The sequence below is a fragment of the Dermacentor albipictus genome, chromosome 1, assembly GCF_038994185.2.
Source record: "Dermacentor albipictus isolate Rhodes 1998 colony chromosome 1, USDA_Dalb.pri_finalv2, whole genome shotgun sequence".
Lineage (NCBI taxonomy): Eukaryota > Metazoa > Arthropoda > Arachnida > Ixodida > Ixodidae > Dermacentor > Dermacentor albipictus.
The window spans coordinates 484770954-484798545 of record NC_091821.1 but is presented as its reverse complement, the minus strand read 5'-3'; the positions used below and the strand labels follow the sequence as shown (position 1 = coordinate 484798545).

The 27592-nt window shown below is 46.8% G+C and overlaps 1 protein-coding gene across 4 annotated transcripts in view; it reads right to left on the bottom strand.

The window, feature by feature from the left end:
- Window positions 1–408: 408 nt before the first annotated feature.
- LOC139054868 (inositol hexakisphosphate kinase 1-like) overlaps window positions 409–27592 on the bottom strand; it is a 46478-nt gene continuing 19294 nt past the window's right edge. For all 4 annotated transcript variants that reach the window (XM_070532545.1, XM_070532544.1, XM_070532547.1 and 1 more), the window contains 4 exons: window positions 10847–11154; window positions 7837–7907; window positions 5107–5282; window positions 409–4007 (listed from right to left, as the gene is read on the bottom strand). In XM_070532545.1, the coding sequence (XP_070388646.1) occupies window positions 3519–4007; window positions 5107–5282; window positions 7837–7907; window positions 10847–11154 (1044 nt within the window). In that variant the 3' untranslated portion in view covers window positions 409–3518. The remainder of the gene's footprint in view (window positions 4008–5106; window positions 5283–7836; window positions 7908–10846; window positions 11155–27592) is intronic.

Here is a 27592-nt window from a genome sequence, read left to right as displayed (position 1 = left end):
TCAAGTTCGCAACTCTTGTTCTAAGGGAGAGCAAAAGGTTCGTTTTACTGTATTTCTCAAATCATGCAAAAGCCATTGCTGCCCACTTTATTGATATCTGAGGAATTAATATAAACATTACGAAAGAACAACTAGCATAAAATTAAAACTAAATGATGGTAAACAAAAATGGACCTCCCATTCAATATAAGCGCATGAAATTCATATGTCTACAAGTTTTCCATATGATAATACAAACAAACACCAAAATATTTCTGGTCAGGTGGTCAGAGACCCTTAGTGTAGTTAACTTGCAGAGTAGTATCAGTTTGTGTTCTGCCGCAGCAGAACATTGCCCAAATGGCTGCTCTGCAAGGCCAAGCAGGCACCCTGTCAGCAGAGCAAAGAACGTCGAAGCATGAGGCACAATCGAGGTCTCCCCAAATTTAATTTAAAACTATATCATGAGATACAACCACAACATGAGTTATGCATAGTGTTCGGCTCATCATTTTGCAACTTCCAATCGCCATCTGTGGGCAATCGTGCACGCAAGACACAGTCGACCGGAGAAGTGACATTTCTAGTCCAGACAGTCTGCCCCTTTTGAGACGAAAATCCAGTGCTGCACTATTGCTTAGGCGAGGCCAAAATGTCCGCACACTCCACATCTCCACTTGACAACACTCTATATAAAGGAAAACACATAATTTGCAGCACGAGAATACACTACACCTCGCAACAAGCACATCAATAAGAAATCTAGGAAAATAAAGGTAAACAACATTAACAGACGATAGCAAAAACTCGCACAAAAATAAAAGTTGCCAAACTCCACACAATACACCAAACAGTTCACAGCCACGGAAAAAAAAAACAAAAACGTTTCCACACAGTGGAGGCCCTAAACAAAGACAAAACAGGTAGATAAATATATATATATATTAAATGAGCAACATCTGGCCTTGAGATTGCAAGTAAACACTTTTTGTAATTTGCAGCAGCACAATGCTAACGCTTTTTTGTAAAGCTGCCGTTACATCTCACTTGTGCAGTTCACGGACACTATCAGTATGCATCAGCTGAATGGCAGGCATCAGCGTACTGCAAAACCCACTAGCAACCACAACAACAACAACAACAACAACAGCGATGACAAAAGATTTAAACTGCTCGCGCGCCTTGACTGAAAAACTAGTGCTGGTGTAACACCCGTGCTACTTCATCCCCAAACCAGCACCAGTGCACCATCACTCTTTTCTTGACTTTGACTTCCCTGATCACTATTGCCATCAAAATTAACTGTCATTTTGTGAGATCTTGCATCCAGGTTGCACCGACACGCATGTCTTCGAGGCAAAATATGATGCTCCACAATTTCACAAGTGTTTCGAAACTGGCCGGTGCTGCATACAAAGTGAACACTGTGAAAGTGTGTCACGTACTAAAGTCATAAGACCCAAGTTCGGGCTGCAGTCTTTAAAAGAGGCAACATTGTAGTGCAGTGTTTATGCAACACATGATGAGGGTGCAGTTTAACAAAGGCCACAACAATTCGGAAGAGGCAGCCACAGAGATTTCTAACGACAACTTGGACCGCATTTTTGGCACACCGTGTTGTAGAAGCTGTCTTGACTTTAATGGTTTTTCCTTGGTGCGACAGATCTTGAATCACTGATGCACAGTTAATAAAGGCGCAAAATATTCAATACAAAGTACGCGGTGGCCCCGCTGACAAGGTCGTTTGGCACGGGACAATCCCCTAACATAGGAGACAATCAGCAGGGAAGGGCACTGCCAATATGCTGCTTTTGTTCGAATTGCTGCTGCTGTGCCTAATTGGACATCAGACAGAGCATGGTGCAGGAGTTGTGGCTCACAATTCTTTCTCTTCACGTAACTTCACCGGAAAAGTAAAAGCAGCCGAGTAAGCACACCACTTCTGCACATATTCTGCTGTACATTCTGTTTGGGCAAGACTGCAACTGTTGCTGGGAGAAGGCCGTCACTTGAGTCCCTTTGCTGCACTTGGGTTTAGGGCAGTGCTAGTAGCGAGCCAAAGTACCCGTACGCATGCCAACTGCAGTCATGTAATCCTGAAGAGGCCAGAGAAATGGAGCCAAAACGGTCACCTTGCAAGCGCCAAGGGTGTGTACCTAACAAAGGAGCTAACACAAACCAACGCATGCTACATTCACTGACTGGACAACATGAGCACGTAGTTTACCTAGACCACCAGGAAGCACCAGACCATTAACTCCGCCCTCCATAGTAACGGCAGTACATGTTAGGCTATATGCCACACCAACAAAGTACTGCACAGATGCACAACCGGATAGCGTTTTAATTGATGCATTAATTGGATAGCGCTTATTGCTACCAATTTCTTTTTTTTTTTCAGGCAGGACAAATGAAAAAAAAAAGACAAGAAGTGATTCATGCACTCAGCTCATTAAGCACTCCTATTTAGGCTGAAAGGAACTCACTTGCTGAAACTTCGAACATGTTAGAACTTTGTAGAAACAGACTATCTTTTCATATGCATCTGCTAAACACAAGATAATGAGCCAAATGTTGTAAAGAGCACAGTCAACAAGTGCCCATTGGTTTGGAAGCGTCCGCAACCTTTAGACTTCCTTAAAGCAGAGCTAATAATTACAGAATACAATGTCGTTGATTTCCACGTACCACATACGTACAGGTCAAGCACGTACCTACTGCAATATTTTTTTTACATTGATGTTGCACCAGGCAAAGGACAATGCAACTGGTCTTGTCGCTGGGCTGCAATCACACAATGCATCTGGTTCGACCACCGAATATAAGCGCCAAAACAAAAGAACCACAACAACTTTCACCACAAAGCTACCAGCATCTGTGCCATGTGGTCTGGAAGACAGTCAGCACAATGCAAAAAAAGTGATTGCTGAAATCACCGGGGATGACTGAACCTAGAAGGCCAACAGAGAGGTAACATCAGGTGTGGTAAAGACAACTGGGATTTGGGCAGTGCTTGTGTAAGAGGAAAGACCTCAGCAATCCCCCTCCCCTCCTCCCTCTTTCCTCTTCAACAAGTAACAATTACAGCCTTTTATCAGTTTATGATTCTACCATCGTAAAAAAGAAAGAAAAAAAATCTGCAGCAATGAAGTAAAGATGCTCGATGTCAACATCGTCATGTATCCATGAGATGGTAGCCAGAAAAACATTTCTGACAACCCAAGCTGTGCAGCCGCCACAGTATCCATGACGTACAGCAACACAGATGTAAAGAAAACAAATGTATTTTTACACGCGTTGTTGTCCCAAACACATTCACCGTTGTCTCCACCCAGCCTGTCCACAGTCGAAGTTGTGAAAGCTGGCAGTGAGGTAAGGCCCCTTGCCGACAAACTGGCAGGGCTGTTATGTACATACAAGTTTCGCTGCCTCGCACTTGCAGCATCCCGAAATGCAACCAGTCACTGGCACGGTAACACCGCCGCTTTTCCCTGTGGGCGGGCACGTAACGAAACAGCACGATGCACGGGGCATCCAATTTACATGTCGACGGCCGATGCCTGCACCTCGCTCAGCAGCCGCACAAGATTGTCTAGTCCGAGCAGGTACCCCGCATCTGGCCCACAGTGTCGCGTGGTGTCCCCCTCGTAGCCCTCGTGCGTCGTGTGTGCAAAGTCGATCATTCGCACATCCACACGTGGTGGCGACGGCGTGTCGTCCTCTTCAGACTCGGCGGCAGTCCCTGCTGTACTGCTGGAGTGACTGGCCTCATCGTCTTCGTGCGAGGAAGAAGATGGCGAAGAGCCTTCGTAGATCACAAGCAGCGAGGATGAATAAAAACGGAATGAGTTCTGGCGCTCAACGGCACGGCGCAGCCCAAGTAGTCGCTGCGTGACCAGTGCCGCCAGGTCGGCACGCAGCCTGTAGCCGTCATGGAAGAACTGCCGCAGACAGTGGCGCAGGCCCCGGTCGTCCAGCCTACGGCCGTAGTACTTGTCCCGGCACATGAAGCTGCCCGACTGGTACACCTGTGTATGGACGAGCCAAGGAAGGCCGCACATGTGTTAAGCACATTATAAACACGCACAAAGCATGTAAAAGCAACTACGGCCTACATGTGCTAAAGAATGTTGGTAACCTAACATGCTGACCAGCACTGCATATTTGAAGTGGATTTCGCGAAGTAGGTCATACACAAACACTGCACATAACCATAAAGAAGTCATTCTTGAGCTTCCACTTGACGATATCACATTGCCAAACACTGCAATCAAATTCCTTTCTTGCCTTCTTTTCATGCTGTAGCCTCAACCACTGCTTCGTGGTACAACCACCTTCGCTTCTCAATGCACTTTTCGTAATTGATTGGCAGCTTTGTCCTCAACCTCCTAACAAACTTGGAGCAGCATGACCAACTAAATGCTTGTCAGGCTTCATAAATTCTACAAGGTAAAATTTGATCAGCACCTCTGCCAGTGTTTCCTACTCATTAAGTGTGCAAGTAAAGTGAATGATCTCCACTGAGAGGGTACTGATCAGATTGCCAAGCAGCAAACGGCTGTTAGAAATGGTTCGAAATTCTAATGCATGAGAAAGGCAAAGATGTATATAAATAGTGTTGCATGTATTTGAGTGCACAGCTCATCTTTTTATTATAGGGACATGCAAAGCCTTATAACCATAAAGAAGGAAGGAATCATATTCACATAATGATGACATGAATTTAACATTTTTCTTAAATGCAGAACAGAAATGCATATGTAGACTCATCGCTTAGTACGAGATTACCTGCCGTAGTTGCTATGGTGCTCTTCTGCCGAGCACAAGGTCATGGGTTTGCCTCCTGGCCACGGAGGCCGCATTGCAATAGGGGCATAATGCAAAAACGCATATTTACTTAGATTCAGGACAGGTACGTGCAGCCCAGGTGGCCGAATTTAATCCCGTGCTCCCCACTGCAGTGTCCCTCATAGTCTGTGCTTTGCTTTGGGGCATTTAAACACCCCATTATTTGACTCTGCACATGATTGCCATTGTTAATACTGCTACTGCATCACCAACCTCATGTGCAAGCCCTCCTGCACGCAAAAGCGCTAAGCCCCTAAATATAGCAGGCAGATCAATGACCTGCATGCCGCAGATGCGGACACCCAAGGAAGCAGAGGTGCTGGCAGCACACTTGGCCATCTGGCGATGGCGTTTCTCCTCTGAGGCATCGTCACCGTGCTGTCGCGTGCCCATCTTCAAGTCCAGAATGCACGGCCGGCGGAAGTGTGACACAACGTTCTCCAGCAACAGCAAGTCTGGGTCATGCAGGGCTAAGGAGACCAAAGCTCGCTAGCGCTGGTGCACATACAGCTAGAGGTCTATGAAAAGCTTGAGCTTCGAGCCCCCCGTGAAAAAGGCACAAGAACCACTTGTTGGGTCTGGTTGGATTCTAATCATCTTAACCTTGCAAAACCCGAACGCCATTCCACACCAAATGTAATTAAAACAACTAGTTCACCTTTATGTCTGGCCATGGAGGGTACATTCACATAAAGAAAAAGAACAAATAAAGTGTTACTTGAGTTATAAATTAATTAGCAATTGGTTTGCTATGCTGTTCGCAACTGAAGCTTTGCTTGAGCATGTCAAAAATTTTTATCAGTTTCGAATTAAGCTTCTCATGCCTAAACAGCATTTCAAGGTTCTACCAAATTCAGCACATATTATATATATATATATATATATATATATATATATATATATATATATATATATATATATATATATATATATATATATATATATATATATATATATATATATATATACGCACATAAAAATAAAAAATAAAGGAATGTTCGGTGTTGTGGGGTTAATAACTAGAGTGCAAACTGTAGAACACAAAGTTGGGAACAACCAAGTTCAAGTGCGAGTGGGTGCTTGTGCTGCTTTTTTCACCTTTGTATTCATGTCCCACAGTTGCCAATGCGGCTCTTGCACTACCCAGGGGGCACTGCGAAAAAGGTGCTGAAAAGCGCCCTCTATCCTAAAATGGGTCGTACCAAGCTTGGTCATCTGCTTCGGAAAGCACGTTTACAATATGGACCCGCCACTTTCGTTTGTGTTGTATCCCGGCCTGCAGCGAATATCGGGCATGAAATATTTTTTCAGGGATGGCACGCTGCCTAAAGGCAAGAAATTATGCAGTGCCAAATACCTGTACGCCGTTCAAGAATTAAACGGCGAAGTTTTAGCACGGTGTCAATCGCAAGTGAAGCGAGTCGCGTACAAAGTGGAACTTCAGAAAAGGTTTGCACGCTGCTAGATTCAGGCGCACAAACGCGAGGAAATGCTTGCTGTAAATGAATCCACAGCAGCGATAAGCAGACGTGTACGGAACTGCTCGAGCACAGGACGGTACGCGCCGCGATGTACGAACTGCTCGAGCGCACGGTCGTACGTGCCGCGACGGCAGCGGTCTTTCGACATGCCGTGAAATGGCGGGCCTCCTGCAATCTTTGTTGACTGCATGCCGCTAAACAAGTAGTTATGCCTGCGTTGTAGTAGCGGCCATCTGTCCCTTTTAGTAACTGGTAATAACTGATGCAATGCATGTGAGCTCGCACATACGTGCGAATCGCGCTGCAGCACGAGCTTGTGCGCTGCTCGCTTGATGCAGCTTTTAATGACAGCTCTCGAACATCGATCTGCTGTAATCAATACTACCTCGCTGCGCTGCCTCAACATGCTGGCTTGAGGTCAAGTATGAGCACATTTAACTCTCTAACCTGTGCTGCTCACAGTGGGGTAGTGAATTGTCACCGAATCAGCCCGGCCATTTGTGGTCATTTGCGCATACCTGGTCACTTCACCACTTCGCATCGGTCGAATTGTCAATTGTCGCTGTGGCCGGGTCTCAAATCGTGAATCACCAGCCATGCCTGCTGCTATGTCGGTCTGCTGTCGGGACTGTAGGTGCGAAAGACCGAAATTTAGAACGCAGATAATCAAGCAAGCTTCAAGACAGGCGAAACAGTCAGCATGGCATGAAGTTTCGCTTACTCAGCACGACGAATCGCAGCTATGCAACGCGCCTGACGCTCCACTTTGTGAGGCCTTGAAGGAGAACGGTAGAATCTGATGTTGGGATTCAGGCCTTCTTGTTCATGGCAGCCCATGACACAGAAGTAATGACGGTGATGCCTTTTCGAGGCTGGGCTAGGTCTCTCCGGATCGGCGTCACCGATTCCTTCTGCTCCCAGCATTATGTCCAACGGCACACGGAGAGTCCGTTTTCGTTAAACTATAGGCTGCGGCGAGCTCGCAGCGTGGTCGGCATAGTCTATGAGAAGTGACGAGCCTTTTTGCACTCGCAACAGGGCAGAAAAAAGTGCAAATCGATGCAAAACTCAGACTAGAAACGTGCTTCGCCACATCCAGGGCTCAATATGACCCAAGCTGGTACGACCCAGATGTCGTTTTCCATGCCGCCACCAGGCGCCGCTACTATACCTCAAACTCCAGCACAAGACGCCCATCCTCCTACAGTCTACAACATCCTCCTCCTACAAGGGGAAGAGCAGATGGTGTTCTGAGAAAGAAGGTGGGGAAGAGCCTTCGTAGATCACAAGCAGCGAGGATGCAACACAGATGCAGTATACAGGGATGATACTTATCATGTATGTTAATTACAGCATTGTCAAGCAACTAAGTAGGTTCACATGTTCCGCAAGTGTTGCAAGCCAGGTTTGTTTAAGCAAGAGCAGTGGCTTTGCATAGTAAGCTACAAATGTCTTGGAGACTTTCGAGAACTGTGGCTCCATCGTACATCAATGAATGTGTGTGGTTAGCCCACGGTGGCAAGGATACATTGACTTCCACTCCAAGATGAAGACTCGCGCAGCAGCAGGCGTTCCTCGTTGCAGCTGCAGATTTGCACCCTGCAAGAAAGAAGTGTGTGCCATTCATTGCAGGGGCACTTTTACCACTTCCCTCTTTCTGCTCATCGCCTTCAGCAACTCCCTTGTCACCTGCTACCACTATCAAACATTACCGTCACTTACTACAGCTCAAACTGGGCTAGTTATTACTACAGATACTTGAATTAGTAAGCTCAAAGAAAGAAGGGAGGATCTGCCACGGCTGTGAGGAGACAGACGAGAGCCACCGCGGAGTACGTAGCAGTAAAATAGGCACAAGTGCACTCTTGGCCTGTGTTTGGTCATTACGGGGCCTTGACATTTGAAAAGGGGTGTTTCTCCCCAACTTAAGGGCGTCCCCACCTAGTACATGCTTTGGGACACTGCATGGGGAATCGCCGCCATGGAAGCAGCCCAGAACCGGCCCCTCATAAAGTAGTTATGTTTGTGCTCACAAGTGGTTCCATGGGTTTTCAAGGCACAAGCTCCTTTCCCAAGCTATCGCCCCCAAGGAAAGCGAAGTGCCAGGTTGTGGACACTTGTGCACATTGCGAACTGGTGTGTGACTGGCAGCAGCGAGAAACAAACATGCGACCTCCCACAGCCGAGACGGGCACTTTACTGCGAGGCCACGACTGTGCTAGTTATAACTTATTACTACTAAACTTGAAGGAAGGAAGATAAAATGTATGAGACAGTAAGGCAATCGCAGCAACACAGAATAAAGACACTGCCTTTGAAATACACAGAAGACCTTACTTTGACTCTAACATCATACGCCAAGGCATGAGAGCAGCCTAGTATTACTTGGGTACCACTTAAAAATCGCTAAGAAGTTAAAATGGTGTGACACACAGAGGACTGAAGAAATAGGAGGAGACACATGCGCACTACCTTCAAACTGGCAATCCGATAACACCCTCCACCCAGTGGACCACAGCACATGCACAAGCCCAGCCACAACCACTCCCAATGCTATAAAGGCACGTGGCAATAAAATACTAATACACCGAAAGCATAAAATTATGTAAGATGAAACAAAAAAGGGAAAGGAACCTCAAGCATGCATGAAAAACAATTTACAGGAAACTGCACGCATTACACAAGCCCAAAGAGCCCTATCTGCAGCTTTGCACTCCTGTGTCTTGTTCCATTCTTTCAGTTCCCTGTGTACAGCACAATTTTAATCTTTTTAACCATGCTTCATTTTCACTCGACTAGTTTTACACCTGCTGTTGCATTTTTGGTAAGGTGCAAGCTGTCCCTTATTTCATTTAACTTGTTTTACATTCAACAAGGGACTCACAATTTACCAATGCTCATTGGTATTTCATGATCATTAATTACAGTTGAAGCACAAGATCAGGAACGGGACAGCAGGAGAGATGTGGGCGAGTTAATATTCAATTGCACCAACATATGAATAAAGCTAACTGGGGCCCTGATCACCACCTGGTAACCTACTGTTCAGTACCAGGGAGCGGAGCCAAAGTAGAGAATGTCTTGTTCATTTGACGCCTGCAAAAACAACTAAAAATAATGCAGGCACACGCTTGTGTCCTCGCTCGCCTGTATCTTCTTCTCTTCTTTCCCAGAGCATAATATTTAACAACTTCCAGCCAACAAATTTGCGTGTGCTTGCTCAATTTCAAGACGAATGTTTCTGAAGTATCAGAGCTTGTCCAGCAGATTCTAGTGGCACCACGTTGCAGAGACCAGTACAGATGCTGAACCACCTAGAATCTGCTGGACGAGCTCCGATACTTCAGAAGCATTTGTCTTGAAAAGAAGCAAGCACACGCAGATTGTTTAAAAGTTGCACCTGTCTCACATGATGCGATTTTCGTCGCACCGGAAGTAAGATTTCCGCTGCATGCGGCAACAATACTAGCAGTTGCAGTGCAGTGTTTTGGGAAAGAAGAGAAGATACAAACGAGTGAGGACACGAGTGCGCACCCACATTCTTTTTAGTTGTTTTTGCAAGCGTCAAATAAACAAGACATTCTCTACTTCGGCTCCGCTTCCTGGTTTACAACACCTACCATAGCAGCATGTGCGACTGGAAACCACAGTTTGATGAGTGGATGACTGGGCACTAATATCAATGTCAGTGGATGAGAGAAATTGCAGAAACTGGCAAAAAATCTGAGGTGCTCATATTCGGTATGCTTGTGTGCTGTTTATTCACCTGGCATTCCAGACAGAATTAACCTTCTCCCCGACCCTGGATGCTACATGCACTGTGTAGTAGTGTGGCTTTGTGTGCACTGTAATGGTTGCCTTCGTCTGCATCTGTCCTGCTGTCCCTGTCTTGATCGCCTGTTCCCTAGTCTAGCAGCTCCATACACACATGACACAAAGCACCTCAGTAAAAGGGAAGTGACAATTACAGGGAGAGACCAGACGACATGAAATACACAGAGAAAAAAATGAGCAGAAGGCGAATTCACTGCAGGAGCCGCCCAATGCCGAATGAAAGCCAGCTTGGTTGTCATGGCAACATTGTTTCATTTGTTTTCATGAACACCTGAGCCTTCAAAACAAAAGCCGTGGCCCTGCAATAACACTGCTTGTTGTCGCTGTAAAATTTGTTAGCTTCTAAAGGATGCAACGACTCTCACATAATGTAGGAAAAGCAACCATCTTCAACCTATCAGTCTTGAGAATTCTCAAATTTTGCTCCTCTTGTAAGCACTGCTTAGTGACATCTAACCATATATGGACAACAGTTTCTACTGTGGTGCATCACAATAAGCATGAAGAGCAGTGGAAATTTCAGGACATTGAAGGAAAGGTCAGGTAGTCTTCTTTAGTAAAACTGTAGTTTCCCTGCAGTGCGTACTGATATGACCTGGTTCACGTTCTCACGAGAGCGGTACGTTGCAGCTAGGCACACTTATTTGCAGTGTTTCAGACATGTTGCCGAGTCCCTTCAAGACTCGAAGCCCCCAAACACACACCTGAGTTGTGAGGCTTCACTACTGGAGGGCTTCCCCGGACACCACGACTCGTCGTCCTCGTCGTCCTCATCTTCGCTGGCGTGCCTGTGGTGCACCTGGATGACGCCCTTGTAGGCGGGCACGAAGGGTCGCATCTCGCGCGGCACATGCAGGTAGAAGTGGAGCTCCCTGGGAATGAGCGGCTTGCACAGGGTGCCCGGGTCCAGCAGCAACATGCGGCTGTGTCCCCCCACCTGGTGGGTGAATGGCAGCAGCACAGCTTCTGTGTCCCCACGGCCCCCACTGGCCATGTGCACCACCATCACTCCCTGCACATGATAGAATGCGCACACAGTGTTGGTGGTTGTGAGATGACCAATCAATCAAATCAACTGTCTCAAAACGACTAGGTGACTGCTGCTTTAACAAAGCAAAGCGCCACAGAGACTATTGTCGTGGAAGATGTATATTGCTCAAGCCTTTCTTTTCTTTTTTTTTTTCAGACATTTCTGTAATTGATGTTCCTTTTGCCTTTTTACATTTTTTTTCTATACCTATTTATATTTCAGTAAATGAGTAACACTCAACAAGGGTGTAGCCAGAAATTTTTTTCAGGTGTTACACCCATTTGACCAGGGATGGGGAGGAGGAGAAAGGGGGAGGGGTGCTTGGAAGGCTGCATACTAACACACAAATTTTGGAAGGGAGGGCATGTGCTCAGTGCGCCACCCCACATGGCTAAATGGGGGTGTTGTCAGCTGTGAAGTGCTGCCTTGTAAGCCATTGTGGATTGAGCAGGCCAGATCTTGTGTTCTGCTAAAGTCTACAAAGAAATAATCGTTATTAAAGTAAACTTATGCGATTAGAAAAGGTTCATACATAAATATTTGGAGTGAGCCTAATGGTCCGATACAAACAATGACTAGGAATACTGAATAAACTGTCACTAATAGTAAATACAAACAATTGCTATACACAACAATTAGTCAAGTCATTGTGCAATACAAAGAAACACATAATAATTAGCACAAAAGCAACAAATAGAAATAAATGGGGTGCCCTAACCCTACAATTCCATTCCGGTATTCTGGAATTCCGTTCCAGCATGAACGATATTGATTTCCTGTCCGAATTATTTTGCCCTTTTTCTGCCTTTTCTGTTTAATTGTGCATTGATATATATGATAGCCACATGTCAGCAAATAAAGTGTAGTTGATAGTACAGCATCTTGCATGTGATCTTTCATCCACATATTTCGCAATGGTTTAGCGCTCCTAATGTTAAACCAAAAAGCCCACACTTCTGCCCTGTTCAAAAGGACATGTTTTACCCCTTGCACACTTACTGCTGAATGATAGACTAAGACGACTATATACAGCAACCAGGGCAGAATTCATCAGTGGTTGCTGGAGAAAAGAGCCCTGGACTGAGAAATGCACCCTCACAATTTTTGAGTATTTACCATCCTCATAATATTAAGGTGTCATTCTGGAACATACATCATAATCAGCCTGTTTTATGTCCACTGCAGGACAAAGGCCTCTCCCTGCGATCTCCAATTACCCCTGTCCTGCGCCAACCGACTCCAACTAGCGCCCGTGAATTTCCTAATTTCTTGGAACGAACAGCAGTGATTAATTGATTACTCGATTCAGTTTAACATTCCACAGCAGCACGTAAGCTACAAGAAATGCCGTAGTGCAGGGCTCTGGATTAAGTTGACTGCCTGGGGTTCCTTGACTTGCACCTGCCCCCACCCCTCCCCACCCCAGCTCAGCACATCAACATATTTAATCACCCCTCCCCCCCCCCCCACCCCTCACTAAGAAATGCAGCAGCTATGACAGAGATCAAGTTGAACCCTTAACCTTGTGTTGTGCAGTGGGACACTAAAGCAGGGTGACTCGCCCCACGGTGGCCAGGTGTAGCGCACATGACACAAGACAAAGAATTCATGAACGAAGGAAAGGTAAATAGGGGAAAATGTGCACCTCTGCCCTTCTATGTCATTTCTCTTATGTATTCTCTATTGTGCATCCAGATTGGTACTGGACATACATGGTGCACTGAATAGTTCATACTAAGAATGGTAGTCCCAGACACATTTGGCAGTGTACTGTGTGGGCTGCTCGTGTCAGCCATAGTCCAACAGAGCCCGGTGCCACTACCCTGGGGCAGTTCGCTAACTGCTTTGCTCTCGCCATGCAGATGGTTGTCTATCTCATCTCCAACTTGCTGCTTCCTGTTCTGGCATGCACATCCTCGGATGCCTCGTCAGTGCAGGCTTCCCCTTGTCACCCTTGATGGCACGTAGCCGGGGCGGCCACGTGCCATCCTTCGCCCGGTTTCAACTTATCATAATTTTCATTGGCGTCACCGTTTGAACGCGAGCTACCGGTCCTGGACACAACTTGGAAAGAATCATCGTCATCGACAGCCCTACCAGCTATAAAGGAACAACCACCGTCGACGCAGCTCTGTGGGCCCGGTGATTGTACCCTGGCGCAGTTCGCTAACCGCTTTGCTCTCGCCATGCAGGTTAGTCAAACATATGCACTTCTTGCTAAAAAATCAAGCAAGTATCTTCTGGTACAGCTCCCGAGCCCACGGTGCTGTGTCATGATTGCCACTGAGTGCATTTGTGTCATCCATATGCTAATAATCACATCTGGCGACGTCGAGACTAACCTTGGTCCTGCCAGCCTAGACACTGTACTGGCCAAATTGCAGAAACTTACCGCAGGCCAAACAACACTTGTGCAGGAGCTAAAAGGCCCGAAACTGCAGCTGACCACCACAGAAAGAACAATCAGCGACCTGAATACGCACATGACCGACTTAGAGGCCCATTATCAGGCCCTCATGCCTCTACGCCAAGACATAAAAATGCTACAAACAACAACTGAAACAACTCACCTGGTCACAGCGTTAGAGGCCCGTATCGTGGACGCCGAAAACCGATCTTGCCGCAACAACCTGATCTTCTATGGAATTACTGACCCCACCACAAATGAAACTTTTACTAAGTCTGAAGAATTAATAATTCAGATCTGCCGTAATCATTTACAAACTGAAATCAACCCCACAGATATAGAATGGGCACATCGCTTAGGAAAAAACACCAAAGATCGAAATCGTCCAATAATAGTAAAATTCACACATTGGAAAACGAAAGACACCCTTCTGTCAAGAGGCCGAATGTGGAAAGGAATAAATTATAGTGTAGGTGAAGATTTCTCTCGCCTGACTAAGAAAGCACGGAAAGCCCTCTTTTATTTCACCAATTCTATGTCACTTGCATACTCTCTACGCTATAAAACCTTGTACATTGGTCCTAAACGATATATTTTTGATGAATCATCTAAATCTGTAAAAGAAATTGCGTAGCAATCATCCCATCCACTACAAAAAAAATTAAAAATAAATTAGAACTTGCACCCAGAAATGATCTTTCATTTTCCGCAGTTTTCGCTAACGCACAGTTATCTTCCGAAGTGCGAGCTTGTATCTAACATCATATCATCAACAGGCAGCAACTTGGTCATTCTAACAGAAGCTTGGCTACACAATGACGTCACTGATACCGAAGTTTTGGCCGAGCTACCTGACTTCCAAGTTTATCGAAATCGAACTGACTGCGTAGCAGTCCACCGGCAACTTTTGTGTTCATTTATTAACATCACATCAAAACTCGAAATACTATGGCTCTTATATAGTGCATCACCACTTGCAGTGCTGCAGGGGGTTTGCTACAGGCCTCCCCATGCCACTCCTGCATTCTGTGGGGAGCTAAATAACAATTTCATACAACTTACGACAACCTACCCTAATGCCTCCATCATACTTTTCGGGAACTTTAATTTCCCAAACATAGACTGGAGCAACTTACCACATTCTTCAATAGCAGGTCCCCCAGAGGCAAGGAATTTTATCGACATCTGTTTGAACTTTAATCTGGCATAGTTTCAGAGCCAACACGCGTCGCACCACAATCTGCAACCATTCTCGACCTAATCCTGACTAATAATCCCAGTACCCTCTCATCAATTACACACCTTCGAGGAATTAGTGCCCATAATGTCATTCATGCTTTCTCTTTTCCTGTAATACCAAATAAGATACATATGAAAATTATAAGGCTTTATGAAAAGGGCGACTATGACGCAATTAACCGCGAACTTGAGACCTTCTTCCCCACGTTTGAAGCCGCGTATCGCAATCAGTCAATATTTGATAACTGGTCGACGTTTAAGGATAAGTTCACAGATTTGACTAACAAATATATTCCTAAAGTTCACATTCACCCCAGTAATCCACTGTTTAACAGTGTAAAAACAGTGTTAAACAGTGTAAAACCACTGTTTACTAACGCCTTAAAAAAACTTGAAAAAAAAAAAAATAGAAACGTCTTTACCGAGCGGCTAAAAATAACAGGAACTCGCATCGATGGGAAATTACTACAAAATTGAAAACGAATACCCGATTGCTATCCGCAGCGCAAAGCGTTCCTTTTATGGCACCAAACTCCCAAATTTGCTGCGCACTAACCAAAGACAATTTTGGCAAGTAATAAACCCTAATCCTGTTTGCACTATTATGCTCACCGATGACTCACACGAGACGATCACTGATACTGAATGCACCGACACTTTTAATTCCGCATTTGCAACAGTATTCACGAAAGAAATCGAAAAAAATATTTCTTTACTTTTGTACAATATTGAAGGTCAAATGCCATGCATCACATTTTTTGCCGACGGAATTTCATCCATAATCCAGAAGACTAAGCTATCATCTTAATTTGGCACTGATGAAATTAACTCTAAACTTCTAAGAAACACAAGATGCATGGCTGCATCATACTTGTCCTTACTGTTCTCACAGTCACTCCCTTCAGGAAACATGCCGGGTGATTGGAAAGTAGGAAGGGTCATTCCAGTCTACAAAACAGGTAACAGGAGTTCTCCATTAAAATATCGACCCATCTCACTAACAACCATGCCGTGCAAAATCATGGAACATGTCATGTACTCTCAAATCGTTGGCCTTCTTGGACAGTAATCACATTTTTGACCCTTCACAACATGGTTTTTGCAAAAGTTTCTCTTGCGAAACTCAATTACCTTTTTTCACTCATGACTTGCATACTAACCTTGACGTCAATGTACAAACTGACGCAACCTTTTTGGATTTTTCAAAAGCATTTGATTAAGTATCCCACCGACATTTGGAACTAAAACTTCAACTGTTGAACTTGTACCCTAACATTCTAATCTGGATAAAGGAATTTTTGTCTAATCGCACACAAATGATATTAGGCAATAATAACCTATCAAGTCCCCTTCCAGTCCTCTCCCAGTAACCACTGGCATGCCCAAGGATCTGTTCTTGGTCCCCTGTTATTTTTAATATACATTAATAATTTACCTCAGTGTGTCTCCTGTAATATCTGCATGTTTGCAGAAGACTGCGTCATCTACCGCTCTATCAATAACTCCTCTGACCATACTGCTCTCCAAAATGATCTTAACAGTGTTTTTGAATGGTGCAGCAATTTGCTGATGACCCTTAACGCCAACAAATGTAAATTTGTGTCCTTCTCCCACCATCGCAACCCTTTGTTCTTCCCATATACAATTAATAACACATTAGAATCGGTACAATGCTACAAATATTTAGGTATAACCCTATCTCACAATTTATCTTGGCGTGCACGTCACTAGCATTATCTCCGCAGCTAACAAACCCTTAGGTTTTCTAAAACGGAATCTATGGCACGTCCCACCACATGTAAAATTACTACCATATAAGTCGCTTATCATGCCTAAGCTGGAATATGTGTCAGCCATCTGGAACCCGCATCAAGCATATCTCACCGATGCATTAGAATCAGTTCAAAATCGTGCAGTTAGATTCATTCATACCTCATACGATGTCAGCATTTCATCCCTGAAATAAGAATCCGGTTTGTCAATGCTTTCATGTCGACATCGCATTTCCAGTCTTTCCCTGTACCACAAGTTCTTCTTTTATTCCCTTAATCAAGAGCCTTACATCACAGCAGCAGCACGCATATCTCATCGCACCAGCCATCCACTTCAAGTAGCGCGTGCACATGCACGAGCAACCACCTACGCAGCCTGCTTTTTCTTCCGTACCGCCACAGACTGGAACGGCCTTTACACCAATATCGCTACTACCACTTGTCCATCTTCGTTCACGGAACTTGTAACCAACCATTTTGCTAAATTATTTCTCACGACGTTTTTGCTATTTTTCATAAAAACCCACCCCTTATGTAGTGCCCCTACGGGGGACTTTTAAGGTAATAAACTGAACTGAGCACATGTGCTGAGCGGGCACAGATATCCATTAACAACAAAAATTATAGAAGCCAGGAGCGTATGTTAAGCCAGCTGTCGATTTAATCTTTGGATGATGGCGTAGGTGCTTGTGGAACTGCGGATTCCTTGTTATTTTCTTGTTCTTCTTCAGTGTTCATGTTACGACTGTTTTGATCATGCTATCAAACCTGCATTCTACAAACAGCTGTTGCCCTGCAAGTGTGTCCCTTCTGCAGTACAGTGTCATTTGCTAACACGTGGCAGCATTGTTTTCCTTCCGTTCCTTTGTTTGTTTAGAGCCATTGTAAAATATTTGCCTGCTTCCATGAAGTGTGAGCTCGGTTAACCTGTGTAGCCATTCCAAGCATGTCTTGCCGGCAGGGATTCAGATTGTTCAGTGGCCTCTATACGACCTAAACAACCCGCTGGTGCCTGAAACAGCTATGTACAGGGGAACAAAAGAACAACCTTAGGAGTATATCAAAACAGAATATCTCTTCAGTATCTGCAGGGACCAGAGGACTACAAAGACAATGACATTTTGCATTCAAGAGTGCAACCGACAATACTGATATACAAGCGTAACAACCACATGAAGCCAACAGAACCTGGCTCGCTGCATAGTGATGACTCGGGTAGCCTTGATGATTGGAGGTAGTGCAGAAGGGTTTACTAGCCATTTGCGTGCTCCCAAGTCAATGTACTATGCGATACAGGCAGTTAGAAGGATGCTCCCCATCCACCACCATGGCTGTGAATGGTGCCGGCTAATACTCCCAGGGCTAGGTTTAGTACACACACAAATACCGAAGAAAGCGAAAAGGAGGGCACAGCTGCCATCGTAGCTCAAGTGACGGAGCATTGCCCATGTCATCTGAAGGCTGTGTGTTTGGCTCCCACTGGCAGCAAGTTGTCTGTCCTTCCACAGTCATTTCCATTTTCCGTTTCAACTTTACTGTTCAATTAATAAGACATCATTCCCTACACATTTATTTTCAAGGCAGAAAACAGGGCTAGTTGGTGGTTATTCATATAAGGGGACATTGCACTAGCACGTAAAAAAGGACACGGACAGGAACATTCAGTGTGTTTGGTGTGTCTTTTTTCATGTTCCTGTCCGTGTCCTTTTTTACATGCTGGCGCGATGTCCCCTTTCCTGGGTTTCATAATTGTTGCCAGAAAGAAAAGGTGATGGCACCGTTTATTGGAGTTTCCCGACAGGTGCACTTTTTAGCACTTAAACATATCAGCGCTGTTCGCTTCGTGCATGTTGAGTCGTGCTTCAAGAGCCAGAGACAAAAGGACATCACAGACCACTTTAACCTATAAAAAAAAAGATTTGACTTAGTTAATTTTGATGCCATTTGTTAACCTTTGGATAACTTGAACAAATTTTACGCTTCTGCAAGGACTGAATTAATGAGATTTGACTGTAGAACTTCCCTTGGCACCCAGTCTGTTACAATACCTCTGGTCAGCTGCTCTATGCACCAGTATATATCTGTCCACTTCCTCAAAATTTTAACTATCGTATCGGCAACCCACTTTCCTTTCTATACTGTACAAGGATTCCTCTTTAATGTTTCTTTAGCCCTTTACCACCCAAGTACTTTCCTGCAAAAGTGAACCAAATATGCCCCATTTTTTGTTCGTTCGATGATGTTAGGCTATCAAGTTCTCAGTGAATAAATATTAACTGCACGGTTTATTTCATGTACTCAATGAAGACATTGAATAACACAACGTGCAAGAAAGGCAGCTTTTCCAACAATATGTAAATGTATTAGAAACACTTTTCAGTGTCAGTGACGTATCGGAACTCTTGCGCGTTTCTGTCCTGCCATGTTCCTCTTGATATTCCTTTCGTCAGATAGGAATGCGGGAACCACAACCCAAAATAACTGTTGCGTTCGCTTTACGATAGCAGAGATAAAAAGAACCCGACAATGAAAGGGTTAAATACTCTCTCAATGCATGACAGCAAGAGAAATGTAAACTGTAAAATAATATGTAGCACGAGTAAGTGCCCACACTCCACAGTAGGCAGTGAAATGAGCAAGACATGCATGACTCATTGTGCGGATGAGTAGGAGTTGTCCTTGGCAATGTTAACAAAAATTGGCAGTTTAGCCTGAGCAGTGAAGTGCAGAACGCGACAGTGTTCTAACAGCACGATGGGACACGTTGGCGCTACACAGCATGCGAGATAACTGGAGCTGCGCAGAAGGAACTGCACCCAGGCGTATCGCAATGCTGACGCGATGACAGGCCCGAACAACGGCATCTGCGGTGTTGCACCTCGATGGCACACGAAACCAGGCCAATGGGAAGGGATTGGTGTTAGAGTTGAATGAAAGGATAAAGATAGTTTTGTTTTAGCTCGACTTATGCTGTCTGTTCTGCTCAGACCGGTGTCTGCACAGCGGTGTGGTGTGCACATAGCTGCGCAGCAGGAAGGCTAGTGTTCGTGCTATCGATGCCCATGCCAGGCAGCACAAGGCAGAATGCTGCCCTGGCCTTGCTGTAAGAGATGATTGAGCCGAGCCTGAAGGCGAATCCTCTTGGCTTTGTCGTTTTTGCAGCCAAGTGCACTGCAGGTTGCTGCTGTCTCTGGAGACCCGTCTAAGCCTCTGGGCATGGGCTGCACATGTGTCGACGATAACGTGACAGCCCAGCGGCGACAACAGTGAAGGCAAAAACATGCCGCGAGTGTTGTTACAATTGCTGTTGCAATAAAAATGGTAAGAAAAGTTCAGCTTGGCCGTTAAACTATCAATAACCTTCCCAGGTACAGTAAAACCTCAATGTGCACTTACTTAATAAGTAACTCCGGTTTAAATATAGTCGTGATGAAGCCCCCCCCTCTGCCGCCATTGAACTTAATATATTGGCAGACTGCTTAAGCTGTAGTCGCTTACCACACGACAAACGGTTTGTGTGTGGTATTTCAACTTTCGGCGTGCGCAAGCATGAAATCTGCAAATATAATGTGTGCAGACTATATACAGTGAAATTGTGGCGCAGGGATCGTTCACGGACTGCAGTCGCCATTGACAGCGAAGCCAGAACATGGGGGCTGTGGTGCGTTTCCTGCTTCCATAAGTTATGGCGCTTCCATGTCGTCCGTGGCGACGATGGGTAGGTGGATGATGGCCTTTCCGTACCCAATGTGGTGCGACCATTAATCATTGCGAGTGGGACCCAATGGAGAAACTCTCATGACCTTGCCGAGTTTGACGATGTAATCGTTGCAAAGCTGCCATGACAGCAAATAAATATTGCCCATTTTTCTTGCTGCCTGCTCGCAAATAAAACTTGTCTGGATGTGTGTTTGAGTGAGAATTAAGATGCACTTCTTTTCTCGCTGGCGAGCCAATAGCCACTCATCTGCCGTTGTCGGTTAATTAGTACATCGCTTTGTGTGTACCTTATCCTCATTCTCTGCCAACTACATATTAACAAGGTTTTACTGTAAATTCCTGCAGTGATAAGTTGTACATGGCTGCTTGAGGAGCACCTGTACACTCCCATTGCCTTGGAGCAGATACTGGAAGTACCTGGTCACAGTGTTTTACCACAGGGATCACTCGGGAGCCTTACATAGTACAGCCACCAGGAAAGTTGAGAGCCAGGACTGCCCAGCTTTACTTCATATGGCGAAGAAAGAGGTTAAAGTCTAGGTCTAGTCTGGTCAGTGTTCAAGTTATGTGCATTGAGTAGAAGTTCTAAGACTAGCGAGTCTTTCAAGATAAATATTCCCAAAGTAGCGGTGTAATACATTGGCAATCCACGCATTACCTTCAGCGGAAGCGTTTTTTTATGCAGCGCTGCACAAGGCTCTGTGAAAGGGAGTGTTGCCGTTCACTCTGGCGGATAGATAGGTGGCCAGCGGCACTGTCGGGTGGATGACAATTTACCCTCTTGTGACACTTCCTTGGCTATGTGAAACACTAATCTATTTATGGCAAATTTCGTGGCGCAACTACCTCAAAAATGGCACTTGTCTCAAGACTTCCACTTGGTTAACATGCTATCGGGACCAACTGGTTTCAACTTCACAAGTGCAACAGGTGCCCTAAAGCAAGTAGGAGCTCAATCATCAAAGTGTTGTTAAAATTATTAACAATGACTATGCTGGCCTCGCGGATCGCACTTGACGGGATCAAAGCGTCCGCTGTCCAGCTAGATAACGGGTCGAACGCAGTTGAACATTTAAAACAAACTTTAATTACACTGAGAAGGTCAAAAAAGCAAGTCAGAAATACACAAAACGTTCAGTTTTAGCCCCGTAAAAGAGTGGTCCGGTCTCTAGGGCTGGTGGGGCGAGTCTGCCCGTCCCGCGCTTTTCCAACTGCGGTTTCCATCCCCGTCGCCGCCCCCAGGCACGGGAAACAACAGCCGACACCCCGAAGCGTCGTCACTGGGTTTCTTTCAGGAACCGAACGGAGGGAGCGGGGTCCTTTCTCTCGCGCACAGCTTGGAGTCCGCGGGGGGCCAGTGAAAGAGAAAGCCACAAAAGTAAGGAAGGCTCGCTTCCCTCTTGAAAGAAAAGTCTGGCCGTGCATTCGCGACGCGCACAGAACACTCCCCGTCTGGTGTCTTCCGTTGTTAAGACGCCACCACTATATCACGGTCACAGCAAACGCACAACTTCTGTTGTTGGCCGGAAGAATGTTTTCAGAACCCCGTCTTTGGCTGTTTTCAGCTCGACCTTGCGCACCCTTCCATCTGCGCTGGGCAGGCTTCGTGTAATCACTCCGACGGGCCAGTCGTTGCGGGTTGCTTCTTTATCCCTGAGTAGAACGACGTCGCCTTCTTTGAGGTCGGGTTTTGCTGCTTGCCATTTTCGGCGTTGTTGCAAAGTAGTGACATACGTTGTGCGCCAGCGCTTCCAGAACTCGTCAGCCAGGTTTTGCACGAGACGCCAATGCCGTTTGTAGAGGTTGCTTGTATCTAACTGCCCAGTTGTTACAGATGCGCTTCCGTGTTTTTGGGTTAAGAGTGTCGCCGGAGTTAGGATTGTGGGATCTTCGGGGTCAGACGAAGTAGGAGTTATGGGCCTGGCATTAATGATGGCCGCAACTTCTGCCAAAAAGGTTGCAAGAATGTCATGCGTGAGTCGTTGATGACGTGACTGCATGAGCATTGAGTCAAGAATGCGACGTGCAATGCCTATCATCCGCTCCCATGCACCGCCCATATGGGACGCGTGCGGTGGATTGAATATCCATATACAGCCGTTTCCGCTGAGGAACTTGCCTATTTGTGAGCGATGAATGCCCTCTGCGCTGATCCCAAGTTCTCTGCAAGCTCCGATAAAATTGGTCCCGCAGTCAGAGCGTATTAGCTTGACGGGCCCTCGCACTGCTAGGAACCTTCGGAAGGCATTAATGAAACTCGACGTATCCATTGATTCGATCAGCTCAATGTGCACTGCGCGAATGCTTAAGCAAGTGAACATGACTGCCCAGCGCTTGCTGTTTGCAACACCACCTCTCGTTCGGCGAGAGACAATCATCCAGGGACCGAAAACATCGATTCCAACATTCGTGAAAGGAGGATCTGTGCTGATTCGGTCTGCCGGAAGGTCAGCCATCTTCTGGTCGTGAAAGCGCCCTCGCAGCTTCTTGCATGAAATGCATGCTTGCAGCACGGATGAGATGCACCTTTTACCTCCGACGATCCAATACCCAGCAGCTCGTACGGCTCCTTCTGTGAAGTGTCGGCCCTGGTGTTGCACGCATTCATGGTGGTGGCGCACGAGAAGCTTCGCCACATGGTGCCGACCTGGCAATAAGAGAGGGTGTTTCTCGTCGTCTGGAAGGTCGCTTCTCTTCAAGCGGCCGCCGACGTGGATCAAGCCGTTGGCGTCTAAGAATGGGTCAAGCCTTCGAAGCGAGCTTGTCTTGTGAACCTGCTCTCCTCTCTGGATACAGCATATCTCTTCGTAAAATGCGTCCTGCTGTACTGCGCGAATGATGACGAGCCTGGCTTTGGAGAGCGCCTCAACGGGAGCTACCTCTCCTTGTGATGCGTTCTTTGCGCGATGGGCAACCTGGATCAGACTTGCTACAGCACGAGTGAGAGATTTCCAGTTCGAGAGTCTATGAAAGCGTTCAGCTCCGAGTCGCTGTCGTTTGTTCACCTCCGTCGCCAGAGTGCAGACTTCAGGGCGTATTTCTTTGTCTTCATCAGGATTTAAGAGGATGAAGCTCGACGACCGTGCTTCCTCTTCTCGTCGTGAGAGAAAATCAGGTCCGGACAGCCAGTTCGTGCTCTTAAGCTGTGCTGCTGGAATCGCTCTAGTGGCGTGGTCTGCTGGATTTTCGTCTGTGTGAACGTATTTCCATTGTTCAGGTTGCGTGCTGCTACGTATCCGCTGCACCCTGTTGGCCACATACACGTAGAACCTTCTTGTTTCGTTGTATATGTAACCCAAGACCACTTTGCTATCCGTGTAGAACGTGACCGAGTTCGGCTGGAAGTCCAATTCTCGTAGTATAGAATCGGTCATCTCTACAGCAAGCACTGCTGCACACAATTCAAGCCTTGGGATGGTGTGTTCTGGTTGTGGAGCAAGCTTGGCCTTTCCCATGACAAATCCGACGTGTCTGTTTCCTTGCTTGTCAGTCACGCGTAGGTATGCCACAGCTGCGACGGCCCTTGTGGACGCGTCTGAAAATACATGAATGTCCCTGCTTTCGGCTTCAAGCGTCGAGACTGGCGCATACGTTCTTCGCACGTGAAGGTGCTGTAGTGTCTGGAGAGAGTTCTTCCACTCGTCCCATCTCTGCTTCTTCTCGTCCGAAAGCGGTGTGTCCCCGTCATAACCCTTCGTCACGAGGTCACGGAGAAGGTACTTGCCTTGAACCGTTATTGGAGCCACAAACCCTAGTGGATCGTAAAGGCTGTTGACGGTCGACAGCACTCCTCGCCGCGTATATGGCCTGTCCTGACGAGGAGCCCTGAAGACGAAGCTGTCGTCGCCTATGTCCCACAGCAGACCGAGACTTCTCTGCGTAAGCGACGCGTCTGTGCCGAAGCCGAGGTTCTTCAGTCCCTGGGCGTGGTCCTCTCGAGGAAATGCATTCAGCACATTCTGCCTATTCGAAGCTATCTTGTGCAGCCTTATGTTAGCCGTTGCAAGCATTTTCTGTGTTCTTTGCAGCAGACTAATGGCATCTTCTTTGCTCGGAAGAGACTTAAGTGCATCATCGACGTAGAAATCTCTTTCAACGAACTTCCTGGCATCTTCGCCAAATCGTGGGGCAGCTTGTTGGGCAGTCCGTCGAAGGCCATACGTTGAAACAGCTGGCGATGGGCTGTTGCCGAAAACGTGAACCTTCATTCGGCATTCTATGATTTCTCTGAAGATATCGTTGCCCTTAAACCAGAGGAACCTCAGGTAGTTCTGATGGTCCTCGCGAACCATGAAACTGTAGAACATTTGCTGGACGTCCGCTGTAACCGCAACTGGTTCTTGCCGGAAGCGTATCAAAATCCCCACAAGGTTATTCGTCATATCAGGGCCGGTCAGGAGAACGTTGTTCAGAGATACCCCTTCATACTGAGCGCTGGAGTCAAATACGACTCGGATTTGATCAGGCTTCTGGGGGTGGTGAACGCCGAATATGGGCAGATACCAACATTCTTCGTCCACGTGAAGTGGTGGAGCTTCCTCCGCATGACCCTTGATGAAGAGCTCGTTCATGAAGTTCACGAAACGTTCCCCTGTTTCAGGATTTTTTCGCAGGGTACGCCGTAGCGAGAGCAGACGAGACAGAGCTTGTTCTCTGTTGTTCGGAAGCCGACTTCTCGGTGTGCGAAAGGGGAGAGGGGCGACCCAATTGTTTAATCTGTCTTGGGTGAATTCACTATTCATTATCTTGAGGAATGTCTTGTCTTCCATGGAGAGAGCACGCTGGTTGTCAAATTCTGTTGTCTCGAAAAGGTTCGGGGCCAGGTTGTCATCCAATGTTGCTGCCAATCGTAAATCTTTTGAGACCTTATCCGCAGAGTAGAGAATCGGCGCCTCCCTAACAAAGAAATGTCTTGGGCATGGCTCAAAAAGAGATGGTCGCCCACTGTCCAGCACATGGGTCTTGAACACGTTGACGCTGCCCGTTTTCCGCGTTCGACCAACGCAAACGTCACCGACAATGACCCATCCGAGGTCGAGCTTCTGAGCATACGGCGCGTCGTGGGGTCCATTGATTGTCTGACGAACCTTGTGAGCTCTTAGGATGTCCCGGCCAAGAAGGAGCAGTATTCCAGCCTCCTCAAGAGGCGGAATGTGATTTGCTACTGACTTCAAGTGCGGGTAGTGCCTTGCAGCGTCAGGTGTCGGAATTTCCTCTCTGTTTTCTGGAATTGCCTTGCACTCGAGGAGAGGTGGAAGAGGAAACTTGACTTCGCCTGACATGCTCTGCACGAAAAAACCATGAGCGACTCTTCCAACCACTTCAGTACTGCCGGAGCAAGTGCGGAGCGTGTATTGCGTAGGCGTCCCCTTCACTCCGAAATCGTTGAGGAGTTCTGGCCTAATCAACGAGCGATTGCTCTGGTCGTCAAGAATCGCGTACGCTCTAACTGTCTTCTCAGGCTGAGTCTCATGGGTGACCTCTACGAGGCAGATTTTGGCACACGACCTTGTGCTGTTGTCAGCGTTTGCCACTTCAGTACGCCTAGACGTGACTCTTCTTTCTGAGTCATCTGTGGTACTGTCATCAGACCCACTAGCCCTTGACGGCTCTGAGGTTGGCGGTGCTGGTTGAAGCGCTGTGGCGTGGTCGGCGCTGTCGCATATGAGGCATATCACAACTGCCTGACATTGCCACTGCATGTGGTTCTTGGATGAGCAGCATCGTAGGCAGATCCCTTGCTTCTTTATGAAAGATTGCCGCTCTTCCAAGGTTTTCTCACGGAAGGCGCGACACCTTTCCAAAGGGTGAGGTTTCTTGTGATATGGACACCACCTTTTCAAGTCCTTCGATTCCGGTTGCTGTTCGTTAGCAGTGGCATCTCGATTAATTTTGGCAGAAGCAGGATCCACTTCTGTTTTTCTCGCTGACACAGACGATCTTTGCCGCGTGGTCTTGGTAGCATTGTCTTGCTTCCTCTGATTGAATTCAGACGGCGCATTTTGTGCACGCAAGATGAAACTCGGGTCGTTCCTCATGGTGGCCTGATCTCTAACGAATTTGCTAAAGAAAGAAAAGGGTGGAAATGCAGTGTCGTGATCTTTCTTGTATTTCGACCCCGCCGACATCCAATTTTCTTGAAGTCCAGATGGCAACTTTGAGACAATTTTGTTGACCCCTCTTGCGGTATCCAAATAGCCAAGACCGGCAAGATACGGGTCAGTTTTCGCAGCCTCGAGTTCTAGCAGGAGGTCGCCAAGTTCCTGGAGTCTGGTATTTTCCCGGTAAGATATCTTCGGGAAGTCTTCCAGCCGCTTCAGTAGTGCATCCTCAATTGCCTCAGGGCGCCCAAAGACGTCGTCGAGCCGTTTCCACACAACGTTCAAGCCCGTTGAAAAGTCATCCACGTGCACCGATTTTAACCTCCGAGCCTGATTTGACGATTCAGGGCCAAGCCATTTGATGAGAAGGTCTAGCTCTTCTTGGGCAGAAAGACCTAGATCTCTGACGACACCTTTGAACGATGATTTCCAAGCGCGAAAGTTCTCAGGTCGATCATCAAACTTGGTAAGACCGCTTGAAACAAGGTCTTTGCGGCACAGGAATTTGAGGACATCGGCTAGCTCTGAGCTTGAACTGTTGTGTGTCGGGGCATTCACAAGCGGCTGCGGATCAACTCGTAAGTCCATAGGAGGACTCGTAGCTCCAGCATGCTTAAAACTTGGGTTGTTAGGGGCAGCATGGTAGTCAGGTGGACGTTCATCAGCTCGCAGACACATCGAATTATTCGCAGCTGTGTTGGCCCTCGGTGACGTGCGAGCATTGTTTACGTCGTCGCTTGAGTTGGTAACGGCCTCCTCAGTAAACACGAGCGCAGAGTTGCGTAGGGCTTGCTGCTCATCGATATAACTCCTAGTCTGCAGCGTTCGGTCCACAGGAGGGAGCGTGCGCATGCGCTCCCCGCCATCCTGCTCCACGGCTGCCTCGAGCGCATTCGCCTGGGCGTTTGCAGCTGCCGCTTCTTTTTCATGCTGCAAAATATCCAATTCAGCCTCAATCCTTGCCTTCTCAATACGCATCGTGGCCTCTCTGCGACCAAACTCTGCTCTGGCCCGGACGGCTTCAGCTTGTGCGCATGCTTGTACGGCGGCTAGGCTGATTGTTGACGAACCCGATCGTCGTGACCTCGAGGAAACGCCTGAGTGGGCCGATAGAGAGTGCTGCGACATTACCTCTTGTAAGCGGTCGCGTTCTCGTTCTGAAGCCTCACGTAATTTGTCGC